The sequence below is a fragment of the Schistocerca americana genome, chromosome 1, assembly GCF_021461395.2.
Source record: "Schistocerca americana isolate TAMUIC-IGC-003095 chromosome 1, iqSchAmer2.1, whole genome shotgun sequence".
NCBI lineage: Eukaryota > Metazoa > Arthropoda > Insecta > Orthoptera > Acrididae > Schistocerca > Schistocerca americana.
Genome location: NC_060119.1, coordinates 872,386,130 through 872,404,629, shown reverse-complemented (window position 1 = coordinate 872,404,629; position 18,500 = coordinate 872,386,130). Strand labels below are relative to the sequence as shown.

Below are 18,500 nucleotides of genomic sequence, written 5' to 3'. Positions count from 1 at the left end.
AACTAGAAGACTTAACTTTGGTAGCCAAAAACAAACGTGTGTGGACAAATTAAATTAGGTGTTTATTTTCTATTCACTTACAGAGTCACTACATATGTTTGCTCCTCTGTGGTACATACCCACATTGTTACGATATACATCACCAACAACACTCACGAGGTCATCATCAAACGGGGAGAAATAACCATCAGTAATACACACTGTTCAAAAGAATTATGAAAACATGACTTTGGGCACTGCCATACTCTAGTGAGTAATAATTGAGGAGTGGGTACATTGCCAAATTATACCATCATCTTTCAGAAATTATGTACACAAAAAAAAACATCATTATACCCTCATTCATTTATATAACAAGAACTGAAGTGCCTGAGAAGTGTCAAAAACAAAGTGGAAATAATCATTCATTCCTTTATCCTGGGTGCTTTTCATTGGACGGTGGGAGCTGCAATAATGTATATGCCCTCCACAAGCATCATCATTGCCCAACACCTATGTGGCATGCTCCATATAGGTTGCAGATGTCACCCTGTTGTATTCATGCCCATTCTTTAATGAGAGTACTTGAGAGTTCTCAGAAAGTCTGTGGTGAAATAGGATGACCACGAACATGTCTGTCAAGCATGTCCCACACATTCTTGATGGGATTTAGGTCAGGGCTCACTACTGGCCATTCCTTTACTTCAATGTCCTGGCATTAAGAGACATCCCTGGCACCTACTGCCACATGGATTCTGGAATTATCAAGCTTGAGAATGAATTCAGGGCCACTACCATATGCAGCAGCCACCACATGGTCCAACAGGATCTATTCAGTGTACTTGCTGGCGGTAAGGCGACCACGCACAATGTCGAGATCCAAATGGCTGTCAACACTGAAACCACCCAACACCATCACACCATCACACTGGAAAAAAATTTGGCAGCTACTGCTCACCACACAAGGACATAGCCATTACCTTGGAAGAGAGAAAATCTGGACTCATCTGTGAATGACACATTTTGCCAATGACGAAGTTGTCAGTTGAGACAGGAATGGTGGAACTGTAGGTGAGCTGCCAGACATTTTCATGTCAAGTGGAGTACTCATACAGCATGTCTGGGTCATAAGGTGATTTCTCATAACCTGGTTCTTACTGTCTGACTGGACATAACAGCTCCAATGGCCTTTATGAAAAGGGTTCTGCCCTTATGAAAAGGTTCTACAGTGCTCTGGCAGTAGTCATATGACACCACAATGCAGAGATGGCCAAATACCAGTCTTCAAGTGAGGTTGTAAAGCATTGGCAATTTTGTTCAACACACCTTGTGTACACACTTTTCTCCCCATAGTGTGTCCAGAATCTATGGAAGGCAGATGTAGAAAAATTGGCATATGTAGTGACACAGCAGAAATTCCATCCTTCTTGGATGAAACAGACTGCGCTTGCAACTTGTACTGCATTAAAATGTTCATTGTATGTGCTTGGTTGAATACAATGTCCACAAGTGACAATCTGCATATCTCACTAGCAAACCTTGTCATACCACTGCTCACTTCTTTCTTGGGGAGTAGGAGGAGCCAATAGATGGCAAATGACATTAGTTGTTGCATACATTGAAAACAAAGATCTAAAATTATGCAATAAGACCACAGGTACTGCCTGTGTCAAAATAGCTGTGTATGTAAATCCCCCACATGCCTGAACTCTTGCCTCTACTGCCCCACCAAGTAGTCTATGTTGGGGACTTTTAACAGTCATCATATGCAACAGAAATATAAGACCAATGATAGCAACAATAGATGGACCAATGATATCAATCTACTTCTGCTATTTGATGCAAAAGGGATCTTATAAAGTAGCAGCCTGGAACCTATAATACAACCTTGATTTGTGCTTTGTGAGCAAAGACGATAAGAACATACTGCTGCAAGCAACCTGTAGAATACTTCAAGACTTCCCACATAGCAAACACTGATCAGCTGTAATTGAAATAGTAATAACCATCCCCCTGATCAGGTCCTATTCCCACTCAGATGAAATTTTAAGAAGGCAGACTGGAAGAACTTCTCCAGCCACCTTGGCAAATGCTTAGGTTGGATTCCACCCACTACCGGAAGCTCTCAAAGATTCACAAGAATCGTGACTGAAACAGCAAAGAGGACCGTCCCTAGATGATACTGCAAGTAGTGCATACCAGGATGGAATGTTCAAAGTGAAGAACTATACAAGGAGTTCCTCCAAGGCGGGGACAGAGAGATATCTGATGATCTGCTACTCACACTAGACATGGCTGGATGTGAGAAATAGACAGAAACAGTCCTGAACATGGCCTTCAAAATACCTAGCAGAGAAGTGTGGGCACTTTTAAAGAAACTAGGCAGAAGTCCTAAGGATGCAAGAGGCAAAGAGGCCTCATACTCAGGCGGAACTGGAAATGATGAGGTGATTTATTCAAGAACCCTACAGGACAAAAGCACACACCACCCACATCGAACATGAACTTACAGCTCTGACAACATCTAGCACCAACCTTACTGATTTTTCCCAGCCTTTTAGTGTTGAGGAAATAACAATGGCACTCAACGAAGTTAAAACAGGAAAGGCACCAGGGCCTATGCAATGTATCCTGAATTCCCCCTTAACTGTGGTAAATATACCCAAGATGGCTGGCACAGTTCTTTAGTGATATCATGATGAGAGGGAGAATCCTGAACAGAATTAAAATGTCTAATGTCATCACTATACTTAACCCAGTGAAACCAAGCAACAAGCCACAATGCTACCACCCAACAGCCACTCTTAGCTCTTGAAAGTTCTTAGTTCTTGAAAGAGTAATCTACAAAAGAATCTCGGCTACAATACTTGAGAAAATTCAGATTGAACAAGCTGGCTTTCACCCAGAAAAAAGCTTTACAGGCCAGATAATGTCTCTCATGACCTATACAGAAGCAGGCTTTCAAAAGAATTTTAAAACATTCAGTGCATTTACGGATCTTTCAACAGCTTATGACACAGTATGAAGATACAGTCTTCTCTACAAAGTCACTCAAATAGTTCCATGCAGAAAAACAGTTGAACTTATTAATAGCATGTTTGCTGGGAGGTCGTTCAAAGCCATACTGGCAACAGCTCTTTAAGGACTGCCTCAGGGATCTGCCCTCACCCCACTCCTGTTTAATCTGTACATATCCGATATGCCTGAAACTTGATCTCATAAGTTCGGATACATCAGTGACTGGGTGCTGCAGTGAGACACTGGAATTTTTGGATAAATGGAAGCCACCTTAACAACTGATCTGGCAACGATGGGAACATACTTTCAGAAATGGAGACTGTAACCAAACACCATCATTTGTGCAACAGAGCAGCAACATACAACTCTAGGTCTATTTTGGTGACAGATTACTTCACTGCAATCAGCAGCCACAATATCTAGAGGCTACATTGGACTAGACCCTGTCCTGCAAGAAGCATCTGGAAAACACTGCTGCAATGATATGAACTAGGAACAATATCCCATGAGCTATGCAGAACAACTTGGAGTTCTTCTGATGAAACTCTGCACACTTCAGTACTTGGACAAGTTACTCTGCTGAAGAATATGGAGCTTCTGCACGGCTAAATAGTGCACTCACGCAAACTCTCTCGAGGCACAACTGAACAAAATGATGAGGATTATCGACGGCATAATAAGATCAATCCCCATCAAATGGTTGTCCACACTGTGCCACATTCTGCCCCCTGGACACTGACGAGAAACAGCTCTGCACCAGGAGTTGAAACATACACAAGGCAACTAGAATCTCCATATCCATCAAGATGCGGTTATCCTAGAAAGAAACCAGATTTGATCAAGAAAATAGCCATGGAACAGTACACGTCCTAATTCACCTTAACAGACTCATGGGAAAAAGACTGAACAAAGACTTTGTCCTCCACATTGCCAAAACTTGCCCTGCATTAGAAAGAAACCCCATGCATTTGACCAATCACATAGAACATGGACAACATTTGGCATAATACGCACCAGTCATGGCAGACGAATAGACTCTTTCATGTATAGGACAGTCGAGCAGCCTAGCAAATCGTTTGTCATATTGTTAAAGAATGTTGCAACAAGGTCTACTGTGGAACTTTCAACTATTTCCTGACGGTAGTGAATGATGCAATTGATTATATTAAAAATTTAGATGTCTGTCTGTAAATTACATGGGTTATTGTTTGTGATATCTCTAATAATCTGTTAAAAAACACACAATAAATAAATTAATTAATTTTTATTCACAACAATCAAACTTATGAATAGTGGCCTTACAGTAAAACAAACAAAACAGATGTAACTGGATTTCTCATGAAACTTGTGAAATTTAGCCAGTGCAGTTAAAGCTTGCATAAATGACAACATGTGATAGCAGATTCCATAAGTAACAACTTATTTAACTGATGTGTACGTACAAAGTTCTGAAATGCCTCACCTTCACAAAAGTTCAGTAGTCTGTCTGATGAAAAAGATACAGTTTAAGATCTCACATTATTGTCCTACAACTCACATTCAAAATGTTGAAGTCTTTCAGTCTCTCCTGAGTCCACTAAAAATAATTCTAAATCACAACTGCTGCTCAGAATGTAACACTTGCAAAATTATTTTGTTATAAAACTCTCTCTCTCTCACTCTCTCTTTCAAGATACATCAGGAAATATAAACAAACATGAACTGTTTATATTGAGTGTCTTTATGTACCCTATTCAGTGGTGTGCTCAGAACTGTTTTGGTGACATATGTCTACATTAATGACCAAATGATTAATTATATAATTAACTACTAAATACATCTTAAATCTGCACGTATGACACATTTGTGTAACCATATGTAATTAAAATAAGCTGTAATACTGATTGCACTTGAGGACATGACAGAAGGTGATCAGTGTTGACAATTGATTTCTTCAGCTATTGTTTAATATCTTGTCTGTGACTATATGCATCTGGTATCTGTGGGTTTTGAATTTTTGTATGTTTTTTTGTATAAGTAGGTCTACTGATTTATACACACTGACACAAGTTTCTTAATCCTCAGAGCATAACTATTAGCTAATTTGTCTCCTTGACATAACGTGACTAGATTTCTGCAATGTTAGTATGGGATATATTCCTAATTTGACAGGAAGCCCACCATTGCAGTTTTGCACCCTCAGTGAATGTAGTACTAGTCAAGTTACCTTTCCACAGCAGCTAACGAATTCTGGGGTCCATTGATCTTTCTGTTACCTAAGGTGACTTGTGCCTACCAGCCAGTGCCAGTGACTCCCACACCTCATGCTTTCAATCACTGGTCACTGACCCAAGTAGAGGAAGAGTCACTAGCTGCATCAACAACAAGAGTGGCATCAGTAAAATCAGCAGTAGTAACATCAGTAACACCAGTAATATAAGTGTCTTCAATATCAGTAGTAGTACCAACTACATTCCACCAGTTACAATCCTGGTACTGCAAAACACATCTCCCTGGTGCAAGCAACCAGCTCTGCTCTCTCTACAAGATATTATTACAGTTTAATCCCAACTATATACAGCACATCTCGAAAAGTTGAAATCCTTGCTACCAAATACCTCGAACAGCACTTCAGACACCAGATCCACAAATTATCAAACTTGTTAATATCCTACTCCTACCTCGGAGCACCACTATCCATCAAGACTTGTTCTACCCACAGCGAACCCCCACGTCAACGCCTAATAGCACTCACACTCTAATTAGCTGACCTTTTCAACTTGTCATAGTCTCCAAACTCCCTCTCAACACTCGATGAAACCCAGAACCCAAACAAACTCAAAAGCTTGTTCCACCAAAAACATCAATTCCACAGAAGTTTCAGCCCTGTCCAAAGGCATCACTTAAAGCACCATAGGTAAGGTTAACGATGCTGGACTCATCAAAGACCTACTCTCATCTCCTGATCATTACAGTGGAAACACTTCTTTGCTACCAATCCCTCCAACCATAGCTAACCCAAACCCAACATTGAACATTTCCCCTCACAATTCATTCCACCATCCAACCATGACCCCCCCCCCCCCCACCCACCCTTCCCACCTAACCACCCCTGGTCACCTTCCCTACCTTGAACTTGGCCTCGCCATTCTTCCCCAGGTCCCTTCACAATAACACAAACCTCTCAACAGAAGAAGGGCAACAATTCACAATCTCAAAACAGGCCCTGATTTAATCATCCTCACTACAAACAAAGGCTCCAGCACTGTCATTATGAATCACAGTGACTACTTGATGGATGGCTTCTGCCAATGGCCTGACTCCTTCAGCTACAAGCTCTGCCATAGTGACCCCAACTCAGATATCCAACATAACCTCCAATCCATGCTGAAATCCTTATGCCCATCCCAGAATCTCTCCCAAGTTCATCTGTCTCAGCCCAATGACCCCCTGCACACCCACATTCTATATGCTTCCCAGAACTGTTCTACATGCTTCCCAGAACCCATAGACCTAACAATCCCGGATGCCCTATTGTAATTGGTTATTGTACTTCCACTGAAAGAAGTTCCACTCCTGTTGACCAATACCTCCAACCAATCCCTTGAAGCCAGCTGTCTCACATCAAAGATATCAACAACTTCCTTTACCAACTCTCCACCATCTCCATTATCATCTGGACCCCTACTCATTACTGTTGATGCCACCTCCCTAAACAGCAACATCCTTCATGCCTGTGACCTTTCCACTAGTGAACACTACCTCCCCAGACTTCTTTCTGACTTCAAACCCACTACCTCATTCCTCATGCACTTTACCAACTACGTGATAACACACACTACTTCTTGTTTGCGGGAGAGGTATATACACAAATCCAAAGAACAGCTATGGGCACCTGCATGGCATCCTCTTACGGTTACCTAGAGGAAACCTGCCTGTCTGGTTCAGATTCATTGGTGATATTTTCATTATCTGGACACATGGTAAGACATGCTAACCTCATTCCTCCACAACCCCAACACTTTCTCCCTCACCCACTCCACTTGATCCTCCACAACACCCAACATGCCATCTTCTTGGATGCTGATCTCCACCTCTCTGATGGCTCCACCCACACTGATATCCATATTAAACCAACTAACCACCAACAATGCCTGTATTTTGACAGCTGTCACCCTACCACAACAAAAAAATCACTGCCATTCAGTTTGGCCACCTGTGGATAGCTTACCGGCAGTGACGAGAATTCTCTTTGGAATCTGTCTGACTTTCTTTCTGTCGGTCTGTCTGTCCATCCATCTGTTGAGGCCCCATTTTCCTCATGAATGGACACACATACCAAGTTGAAGTTTGTCAAATTCCAAGGTCTATAGTCCCTTGACAGTGTCGTAACTGCATATGGTTATTTATTTGGCATATTTGATACTCACAAAGTCACTCATCAAAATCTACAGGGTACTTCCCACCGACCTAGAAACATGAAATTTGGCAAGTAGCAAGCTTTCACAGTAAAAGTACAGGAAAAAAAATCAGAAAATTGTTAATTTGTATTCATATGACACAAAAACATTTCCTTTGTCATTTGTTATCCAACTTCAAACTTAAAATTGAAACCTTCTTGAAGGTCTTGGAATTCCTGGGACCAACATCTTCGTAGTATCAGTGTCAGTAACAGGCAAAAATCATTGCGATTCTCAATTCTCAGGATATCTGAATCAGTGGCAGATACATATGGGGGCCACCCACATTGCCACCCACATCGCCCCCACCAGTCAGCTCGCACACTATTCGTTCATTTCTTTCGTCAGTCCACTCAATTGAATCGAGTATTTGTATTTTGTAAGTTTCTGCCTGTCACATAGGGATCAACTTAATGGCTTAGTTCTGTTGAACACTCATCCTGACATTGATTGTCCTATTGACGATGTAATTAAGCAATTTGCCAGGAAGAACAGGCACGTAGCATTCATCATTTAATGAAGAGAAACCACAATTGTAACTTTTTTATATGATAAGATGGTATTGTCTTGTAAAGTAGAGTCTCAATTATCTGATCTTCGGTTATCCAACCTTCTGTGTTGTATGACCCTTTCACCGCTCCGGCCTTGCGCCAGCCGATGACAGGTCAGTGACTAACATGTTGTTTGTTGATACTCAGTTCATTGTCACAGTCTGCTACTCCTCACTCCTCAGTGCTAACTTAGATCTGTAGTGGAGTGGACGTGTTGTGCTTTGTTTACTGTAAAAATTTGTGGTGATGGCTGCAAAATGGAAAAAGGTGGTCGTTTCAATGGAAGAAAAACTTAAAGCTCTAAAAAGAATAGACAATGGTGAAACTTTATTAAAAGTGGCGCAAGATTATAATGTCGGGAAAACAACAGTTGGAGACTGGAAAAGGAACCGCAATGAAATTGAGAAGTGGTGTTCTCAGCGAGCAACATTGGCTGTTTTGGAAGATTGGAAAACCATGAAAAAATGTGATTATGAAAAAGTAAGTGACGCTTTGTTCCTATGGTTTACTCAACATAGAGATAAAGGTGTACCCATGTTGGAACCTATTTTGCAGGAAAAAGCCTTACAGTTTCATAACGAACTAAACGAAGGTAAACCTGATTTCACAGCTAGTGTAGACTGGCTCGATAGATGGAAGGAAAGATATGGAACTCGGCAACTTAATGTCTGTGGTGAAAATCTTTCAGAAAATTTTGAAGCTGTTCAATTGTTTAGGAATAAACTTCACAAGGTATTGGACAAGGAAAACTTAACAGGCGATCAAATTTTTAACTGCGACAAGACTGGTCTCAATTACAAAATGTTACAGGAAAGTCAAGAAAATTCTCCAGATGATGAAAATCTACAGCAGCAAACCGAAACAGAAAATACTACCCTGCTTTCACTGTTACGAAAAGTTCTGGGATGTGCTGACACCACAGAAGATGACATAAATGAATGGATTGTCCAGGATGAAGAATTTGAAGTGACAGATGATGAAATAGTCAACGGTAAACGAAAAATAAGAAGACAAAGAAGCGGATGTCGTGGATGAAAGTGCGCCCAAGATTCCTCACAACGAAGGACACAAGGCCTTAGAAACTGCTTTAAAATATGTAGAGCAACTGGAGGAAACATTGTATACTGAGGTTTTACTTCTTAAGAGACTACGTGATTTAGCAGCAAAAAAACGGCAAACAGCAGGCAAACAAAAGTCAATTACTAACTTCTTCGCACAGTAAATATCTATTCAGTCTAATTTGATTTGTATTGTATTGAATGTTTAACTCATTGGCCTACTTTAGTTTAATTTTTGTGTTTTTTTGTATTATTTTCCGTGTTATCTGACCTTCCCGCTTATCCGACCTTGCCACGGCCGGTTTAGGTCGCATAATCGAGACTCTACTGTATATGTATATAATCAGTTTAAATAAAAATTTCTTAAACTTTGAAAGTGACTTGATTATTTTTTATTACGGTAAAAGTAAAGATGGCCCAAGGTATCTTTAGCGCCACCTCCTTGAGGTTTTTCTGTATCCACCACTGACCTGAACTGTCTATATATATAATTAAGTTTGTATGGAATGCCCAGAGTGTGAGTCCTACTTTCATCTGGCCAACATTTTTACATGAAAACAGTTATTTTATATAATTTTTATTATTTTAACAGAGATGTTTTTTATCTATCGATGATTAGAAATATATAGTAGCAATATTGCAAATCATAACTAAATCTTTTCTTCAATGCAGCAACCTGAATTCATGTGGTCAGAGGAGTACCAAGGAGCTTTATTTTCTGCATTCTTCAAAGCTTTTGACAAACTTCGAGAAAGAGATTACTTTGTTGGGGAAATGATATGGAACTTTGCAGATTTCCAAACTGCTCAGAGTAAGTAATCAACAGCAGCATAATGATTTAAGGCACTGATTGCCAAGAGGCTGCCACTGGTCACAGCAAAGCCCCATACCTGACACCAGCGCCTGGCCTTTTGCAACTTGACTGTAGTAATAATAAGAAGAAGAAGAATAGGCCTCTGGTACGTTCTGCCAGTCGTAAAAGGCGACGAAAAGAAAAAACCGCTAATAGGGCAAACTCCCCTTTTAGTGTGATTAGTTGGTTCAGGACAGAACTAATGAAGCCTCGGACAAGTGCTGTCATGGTCGGGGAAGACGCTTGAACCCTATGCCCATCCACAATGGTAACGACACTGCTAGCCACGCGGAAAATGATTTAAATCCAAATAGAGGTGTTTTGCAGGATATGCTTCCTGCAACCACCCTAGAAGGAAAACAAAGACAGAGGATGAGATGGTCAGATGAAGTTAACAGACACCTCATGTTCTGTTATTACCAAGCAACAAACTTAGGAATCAACACAGCTGGATACAGATCACAAGTATACACATCATTTATTACCAGATACCCAGAATTAAAATTTTTAACAGAACAACGACTAGCTGATCAGATCCATGTAATAATCAAAAATAACAGGATACCCCAGTCAGAATTAGAAAACATCAAACAACAAGTACAACAAATACTGGAACAAAATAATGTGCAATCAGAAGAAGAAGAAAATACAGTAATGGACTCAAACATCCCAGAGCAAACAAACAAAGAACAACACACATCAATTAAACAATCAGAGGAAAACAAAATCTTAAGACAGCCACCAGAACAAGCACAAATAGAACACGAAGTGACACACATGTTAGATATAGAAGAAAAATTTCAGCTGACATATATAGAATACAAAGACACAAATACAGACATTAAACCATTCTTGCATAGACCACCAAATAACCCACAAGTCGAAACAACAATAACAACTATCAACACAATCATACACAACAAAATACATGAAAATACAACTACGGAAGAGTTACAACTACTGGTTTATATAGGAGCACTCACTACACTAAATATACACACTAGGCAGAGATCAGAACCAACTAACACACAGAAGAAACCCACAAAACCAGCATGGCAACACAGGCTACAGATCAGAATAGAAAAACTGAGAAAAGACATCGTACAGCTAACACAGTTTGTAAGAAATGAAATATCAGACAAAAAACGAAAAAGGTTAGGTAAAATCTCACAACAAGAAGCGATAGAGCAATTAGATGAAAAGAAGCAGAAATTACAAGCATTGGCCAAACGACTTAGAAGATACAAAAAAAGTGAAAATAGAAGGAAACAAAACCACACATTCAACACAAACCAAAAGAAATTTTACCAGACAATAGATAACACACACATTAAAATAGACAATCCACCAAACATAACAGACATGGAACGCTTCTGGAGCAACATATGGTCAAACCAGGTACAACATAATAGACATGCACGGTGGATACAAGCAGAAACAGACACATACAAGATGATACCACAAATGCCTGTAGTGATAATTTTGCAACGTGAAGTCACCTGAGCAATTAATTCTACGCACACTTGGAAAGCCCCTGGAAAAGATAAAATAGCAAATTTCTGGTTAAAGAAGTTCACCTCAACACATTCACACCTAACTAAATTATTTAACAGTTACAATGCAGACCCACACACATTCCCAGATACACTTACACAAGGGATAACTTATCTGAAACCTAAAGATCAAGCAGACACAGCAAACCCAGCAAAATATCGCCCCATAACACGCCTACCAACAATATACAAAATATTAACTTCAGTCATTACACAGAAATTAATGACACATACAACACAGAACAAAATTATAAATGAAGAACAAAAAGGCTGCTGCAAAGGAGCACGAGGATGTAAAGAGCAACTGGTAATAGATACAGAGGTGACATATCAAGCTAAAACTAAACAAAGGTCGCTGCACTACGCATACATTGATTACTAAAAAGCTTTTGATAGTGTATCCCATTCATGGTTGCTACAGATATTGGAAATATACAAAGTAGATCCTAAATTGATACAGTTCCTAAACATAGTAGTGAAAAATTGGAAAACCACACTTAATATCCAAGCAAATTCAAATAATATCACATCACAGCCAATACAGATTAAGCGTGGAATATACCAAGGAGACTCATTAAGTCCTTTCTGGTTCTGCCTTGCTCTGAACCCACTATCCAACATGCTAAATAATACAAATTATGGATATAATATTACTGGAACATACCCACACAAAATCACACATTTGCTATACATGGATGATCTAAAACTACTGGCAGCAACAAATCAACAACTCAACCAATTACTAAAGATAACAGAAGGATTCAGCATTGATATCAATATGGCTTTCGGAACAGACAAATGTAAGAAAAATAGCATAGTCAAGGGAAAACACACTAAACAAGAAGATTACATATTGGATAACCACAGCGACTCCATAGAAGTGATGGAAAAAACAGATGCCTATAAATATCTAGGATACAGACATAAAATAGGAATAGATAATACAAATATTAAAGAAGAACTGAAAGAAAAATATAGACAAAGACTAACAAAAATACTGAAAACAGAATTGACAGCAAGAAACAAGACAAAAACTATAAATACTTATGCTATGCCAATATTGACCTACTCATTTGGAGTAGTGAAATGGAGTAACACAGACCTAGAAGCACTCAATACACTTACACGATCACAATGCCACAAATATAGAATACATCACATACATTCAGCAACAAAAAGATTCACATTAAGCAGAAAGGAAGGAGGAAGGGGATTTATCGACATAAAAAAACCTACATTATGGACAGGTAGACAATTTAAGAAAATTCTTTACAGAACGAGCAGAAACCAGCAAAATACACAAAGCAATCACTTATATAAATACACCGGCTACACCACTGCAATTTCATAACCACTTCTACAACTCTTTAGATCACATAACATCAACAGACATGAAGAAAGTAAATTGGAAAAAGAAAACACTACATGGCAAGCACCCGTATCATCTAACATAGCCACACATCGATAAAGACGCATCCAACACATGGCTAAGAAAAGGCAATATATACAGTGAGACGGAAGGATTCATGATTGCAATACAGGATCAAACAATAAACACCAGATATTACAGCAAGCATATTATTAAAGATCCCAATACCACAACAGATAAATGCAGACTTTGCAAACAACAAATAGAAACAGTAGATCACATCACAAGCGGATGTACAATACTAGCAAATACAGAATACCCCAGAAGACATGACAATGTAGCAAAAATAATACATCAACAACTTGTCATACAACATAAACTAATAAAACAACACGTAAACCACATACAAGTATGCACCACAAAATGTACTGGAGAATGATGAATACAAATTATACTGGAACAGAACCATTGTAACAGATAAAACAACACCACATAAGAAACCTGACGTCATACTCACCAATAAAAAGAAGAAATTAACACAACTAATCGAAATATCCATACCCAATACAACAAATATACAGAAGAAAACAGGAGAAAAAATTGAAAAATACATCCAACTGGCTCAGGAAATCAAGGACATGTGGCATCAGGATAAAGTTGACATTATACCAATTGTACTATCAACTACAGGAGTCATACAACACAATATCCACCAGTACATCAACGCAATACAGCTACATCCAAACGTATATATACAACTACAGAAATCTGTAATTATTGATACATGTTCAATTACCCGAAAGTTCCTAAATGCAATGTAACATATACCGTACAGTTAAAAAAAGTCACGCTTGATCAAGGTCCACGTCACTTTCCATTTTTAACCAGACATAACGTCTGAGAAAGGAAAGAAATAATAATAATAATAATAATAATAATAATAATATCATCTACCTTCAGCCAAGTTCTTGGTGATGTGTTTTTCAACCATCAGGCTGTAAAAGTCACTCAATGTGTGTCAGCATTCTTCGCTGGAAATACCAGTTTCAATGGTGCAGTAAACCATTCTGACATATACAAATTTGACAAACTAAACAGATTTAAAGCATGTACACTGGCTTCAACATTAAAAAACTGAATGTTTACTGTATTGTGTTGTACATTCAACTATTGTGTGTCAAGTTGTGCATGATTTGCCATGCTAAAAGAGCAAATTCAAGTTTGAACTACTAGAATCATCAGTGTATACACTACATCACATTTTTACACAAATCAGGAATGATTTGCATAACAATTTGATATGTTATTTACAATACTGATTATACAGGGTGATTCAAAAAGAATACCACAACTTTAGGAATTTAAAACTCTGCAACGACAAAAGGCAGAGCTAAGCACTATCTGTCGGCGAATTAAGGGAGCTATAAAGTTTCATTTAGTTGTACATTTGTTCGCCATTTCAGCCAATAAAGTTTTTGGTCCCTTTTTCTTCAAAGGTGCTACTGTAACTGGACTACAGTATCTGGAGATGTTAGAGAATTGGCTGTTCCCTCAGCTCGAACAAGAAGCACAACAATTCATATTTCAGCAGGATGGAGCGCCACCACATTGGTACTTATCTGTCCGTAACTACCTGAACGTCAACTACCCGAGGCGATGGATCGGCCGCCAGGCAGCCCGTGACAGAGCACTTCATCACTGGCTTCCAAGAAGCCCTGATCTTACCCCCTGCGATTTTTTCTTATGGGGGTATGTTAAGGATATGGTGTTTCGGCCACCTCTCCCAGCCACCATTGATGATTTGAAACGAGAAATAACAGCAGCTATCCAAACTGTTATGCCTGATATGCTACAGAGAGTGTGGAATGAGTTGTAGTATTGGGTTGATATTGCTCGTGTGTCTGGAGGGGGCCATATTGAACATCTCTGAACTTGTTTTTGAGTGAAAAAAAACCTTTTTAAATACTCTTTGTAATGATGGATAACAGAAGGTTATATTATGTTTCTTTCATTAAATACACATTTTTAAAGTTGTGGTATTCTTTTTGAATCACCCTGTAGTGTTTCATAAATTTACATACATTTAATCTAAAAAATAAGCCTCCCATACTTGTCCAATAACAGATAAAAATGTTCAAAACAGTACGGCAGAAGTTACATTTTTGGTGAAAAACCTTGTAAGGATGTATGTCCTACAGTGAGTACGTCAACTTCGTGTACCTGGGGATGATCCAATGATTTTTACAAAATTTCTTGACACACTAAACCACTTCCTACTCAAAATAATAAGTCACATTCTTGCATAATAGAAATTTGTGCACCAGATGATAGTGCCTCACAACGGTCTAGTAGCTTAATCCTTCCACTGTCACACTCAGACACTTATTGGAGACAGAAAATAGGCCAAGAGCATAACTAACTATATAATTTGTTCAACAATTAATTTAATATTCACTGATTAATTGCAGATTCCAAACGTGCTGCAGGAAATAAGAAGGGAATCTTTACAAGAGTACGGCAACCCAAAATGACAGCACATATGGTGAGACAGCGGTATTGGTCCCTTGCCAAAGAAGATTATAATGTAACACTTCCTGAAGATCTTAACCCCTATGTTTGCAGTACTTGCTGAAATTGGGGAAAATGTGCATCATCCACCGTCTGTACCAGACATCAGCACATCACTTGGTCTATACTACACCTATTTATTAAGAACTCAAGATTTTCTTTTAAATAGAAGTTTTATACACAAAAAAGAACAGATACACGGAATTATTTTGTCTACTGCTAGCTGCGGATCCATATACATACTTGAGCACAGAAGTTCTAGAACAAGTGAAGAAATCCAACTGCCATATTTCTATTAACACTTCTGAAAATATATTGTAGGTTATGATAAAAATGTTGATTTAAGTAATATTTTATATGTTGTGTAACATGCATGTAACTGTATTAAATTTTGTTAATTCCACACTAGAAGACACTGTGCAGTCAAAAATACCATGCACTGTTATTCTTATTAACAGTGATTTAATCTTACAGTTTGTAAAGAATGTAGTTTTTTTTTTTTATTTTGTAATAAAACTGGAATATAAAATGAAGCTTTTACAGTGAAAATGTGAGTCAGTCCAAGCTGCATTATCTTGTCAGATGACCTCTTTCCTGCAATACATAACCCTCTGTTGTGTGCTGAGGATTATGTATCCAGTATGAGATTGAAGTACTGTGTTCTTTAAGCATGGACCATGAGCATTTAATTTACGACACTCAGAAAATTCTAGAATAAGTTCTTGGTTTCATAAATAATATTAAATTAAAATAACTGAAAATTTTTGCATTAAACAGTATAGCAGCAATCATCAATGATATAAATTTATTTATTCCACATTCAACTATATAGGTATCTCTCTGTATTATCATAAACAGAGTTTCAATAAAATTTAGAGATAAGTAGATGTTTTTTTAACCCAGTCTAGCGTACAGCTAAATAACACGTACCACACAGTTTCTTGAAGTATCAAAGAATTAATTGCTTCTCTGACTTCAAATGTCAACAGAGTTATTTTTATGTGAATGGATGCTGTCTGTCTTCTTTCAGACGTATCTCAATAGGATAGGTGGGAATGTAAGCCAGAGAGTGTGAAGAGATAGTCCACACATTTATGATACAGATTGTGTCCAGATGGTGCAGTGGCTAATACAACTGCCTAGTAAGTTGGAGATCTCAGGTTCGAGCCCCATTCCGGCACACTTTCTCATCTGTTGCTGCAGATTCCACATTATGTCCCAATGCAGCTGATATCACTAGTTCCTTATCTTTTCTTCACTTTTTCCCCGCTCCACATTCAGTTACATGGAGTTATATTTCTCAGTGGTACTTTTTATTGTAATAGTTCATTTGTGTTTGTTTTTTAAAAGTCTAGTACAAAGGGAAGAGATATCATCATTTACTCCTGCATTTACAAATAATCTGGAATGTAGATGACAGTGACCACGTGCATGTGAGTGAGCATGTTTGCAATCTTCAAATGTACTTTTAAATGGGTCTATCTGCTACACAATATCTCCTCTATGTGGTGAGCAGCAATCTATCCAGTTCCATCGCAGATTTGCCATTGTTTGATTTCTACCATAATTTTTCATGCTTGTGGTGCTTCTAAATACAGCACTAAAAAGTAGTTTTGCCAGGATATGGTAATGATATTTATGGTACTGAAAGAATTTCTCTCATTTCCAAATATCTAGACATGACAATGACAACATTGATAATGAATGTTGATAATGCTAAATATCATCACAACAAATCATTCATGGGTTATGAGTCCATCCATTTTACCAAAAGTGCTACACATCACAACACAAATGATTTCATAAGTTGCTTCACTACGTAGGCCATTTGCATATTCCCTTCCAGAACAAGTTTCTCTGAACTAGGAAGGTGAGACTTGTCTCACCATCATATCCTGCACTCTCACAATGGCCCTGGCCTAAACATCCACTAACCTGTTTCCCAACGCATCACCTTACCTGTTCTATTCTCCCTTCTGTCCACACACCCCCTCCTTCTCCATCAATATCATGTCCTGTTTTCTCCCACTACTCTGCCCTCCCCATGCAGACATCTCCCTCCCCCCTTCTGCAGAATCATCCCTTTCTCTCCATGTTCCATGTCTCCCTCTTCATCTCCACCTTCTTCTCCTAGTGCCATACTAAATCTCCCTGCTCTCATGGCAATGGCCCCTTTTCAAACATTTAATTTTCATGCTATTTACAACATGCACTATACTATCGACTCCTGCTGTCCAACCTGACTGATACATAATCATTGCAAGAAACTTCACCTTTTCCAGTTCCACCAATCTGGTCTTTCATAAACGTACAGCCTCTACTCCTTTTACAAAATCCTTTTACTCTAAGACCACAACCTCCTGGATGCCAACACTGCAGTAGGAACTCTTGGCCTACGACGACTGGAACAGCATTCCCAGTACCACTGAGGAAACTGTCCCGGCTACTCCTGCCTTGTGCCCACATGGGATTTATAACCAAGGAAAAAGCTTACTGCTCTCACTTCTCTTGCCCCCTTCTCTGTCGGCCCTTCACAGCTACCCACCACACCTTGCTGACTTATTCTGCCTTCCATATTCCCAGAAACTCCCTCCACCATCCATGAAACACACTGCTCTTAAACATCCCTCCCATAACACTGTTGTCAACCTTTCTGCTAAAACTATGATCCCTCCAGAAGTCACAGTACTTTCTAAAGACCCGCCTCTAGCCTTGTATGAAGTTCATGATGCTGGACTTATAAAGGACCCCTCATTCCTTTACTCATTCTCTGCCACAGAAACATTTCTTCACCATACACCCCACTGTCAACAGCCAACCAAAACCCCCACATATAGCCCTGTTTAAAACAGTTTCAAACTCCCTCCAACTGTGATACTCCTCACCTTTCATCCAGTCATCCCTGGTAATCTTTCAGGAATTCCTTACTTCTAATCTGGTTTCTTCTTCATTTCCTATTCCTTGTCAGTGAGTTGAACATTAATCCTTTGGAATTCACAGCTATCTGTAACCTGAAAACCAATCCTACTCTATCATCCCTCCCAGAGACAAAGGCTCCACCACAGTGGTCATTAATTATAGTGACTATGTGCCTAAGGGTCTCTACTAACTT

At 38.9% G+C, this 18,500-nt stretch overlaps 1 protein-coding gene across 2 annotated transcripts in view; it reads left to right on the top strand.

Annotated features, from left to right (window-relative positions):
- Positions 1 to 15,861, top strand: part of LOC124614017 (beta-glucuronidase-like) — a 120,129-nt gene extending 104,268 nt beyond the window's left edge. For both annotated transcript variants that reach the window (XM_047142841.1, XM_047142833.1), the window contains 2 exons: positions 9,718 to 9,856; positions 15,289 to 15,861. In XM_047142841.1, the coding sequence (XP_046998797.1) occupies positions 9,718 to 9,856; positions 15,289 to 15,452 (303 nt within the window). In that variant the 3' untranslated portion in view covers positions 15,453 to 15,861. The remainder of the gene's footprint in view (positions 1 to 9,717; positions 9,857 to 15,288) is intronic.
- The last annotated feature ends 2,639 nt before the right edge of the window (positions 15,862 to 18,500 follow it).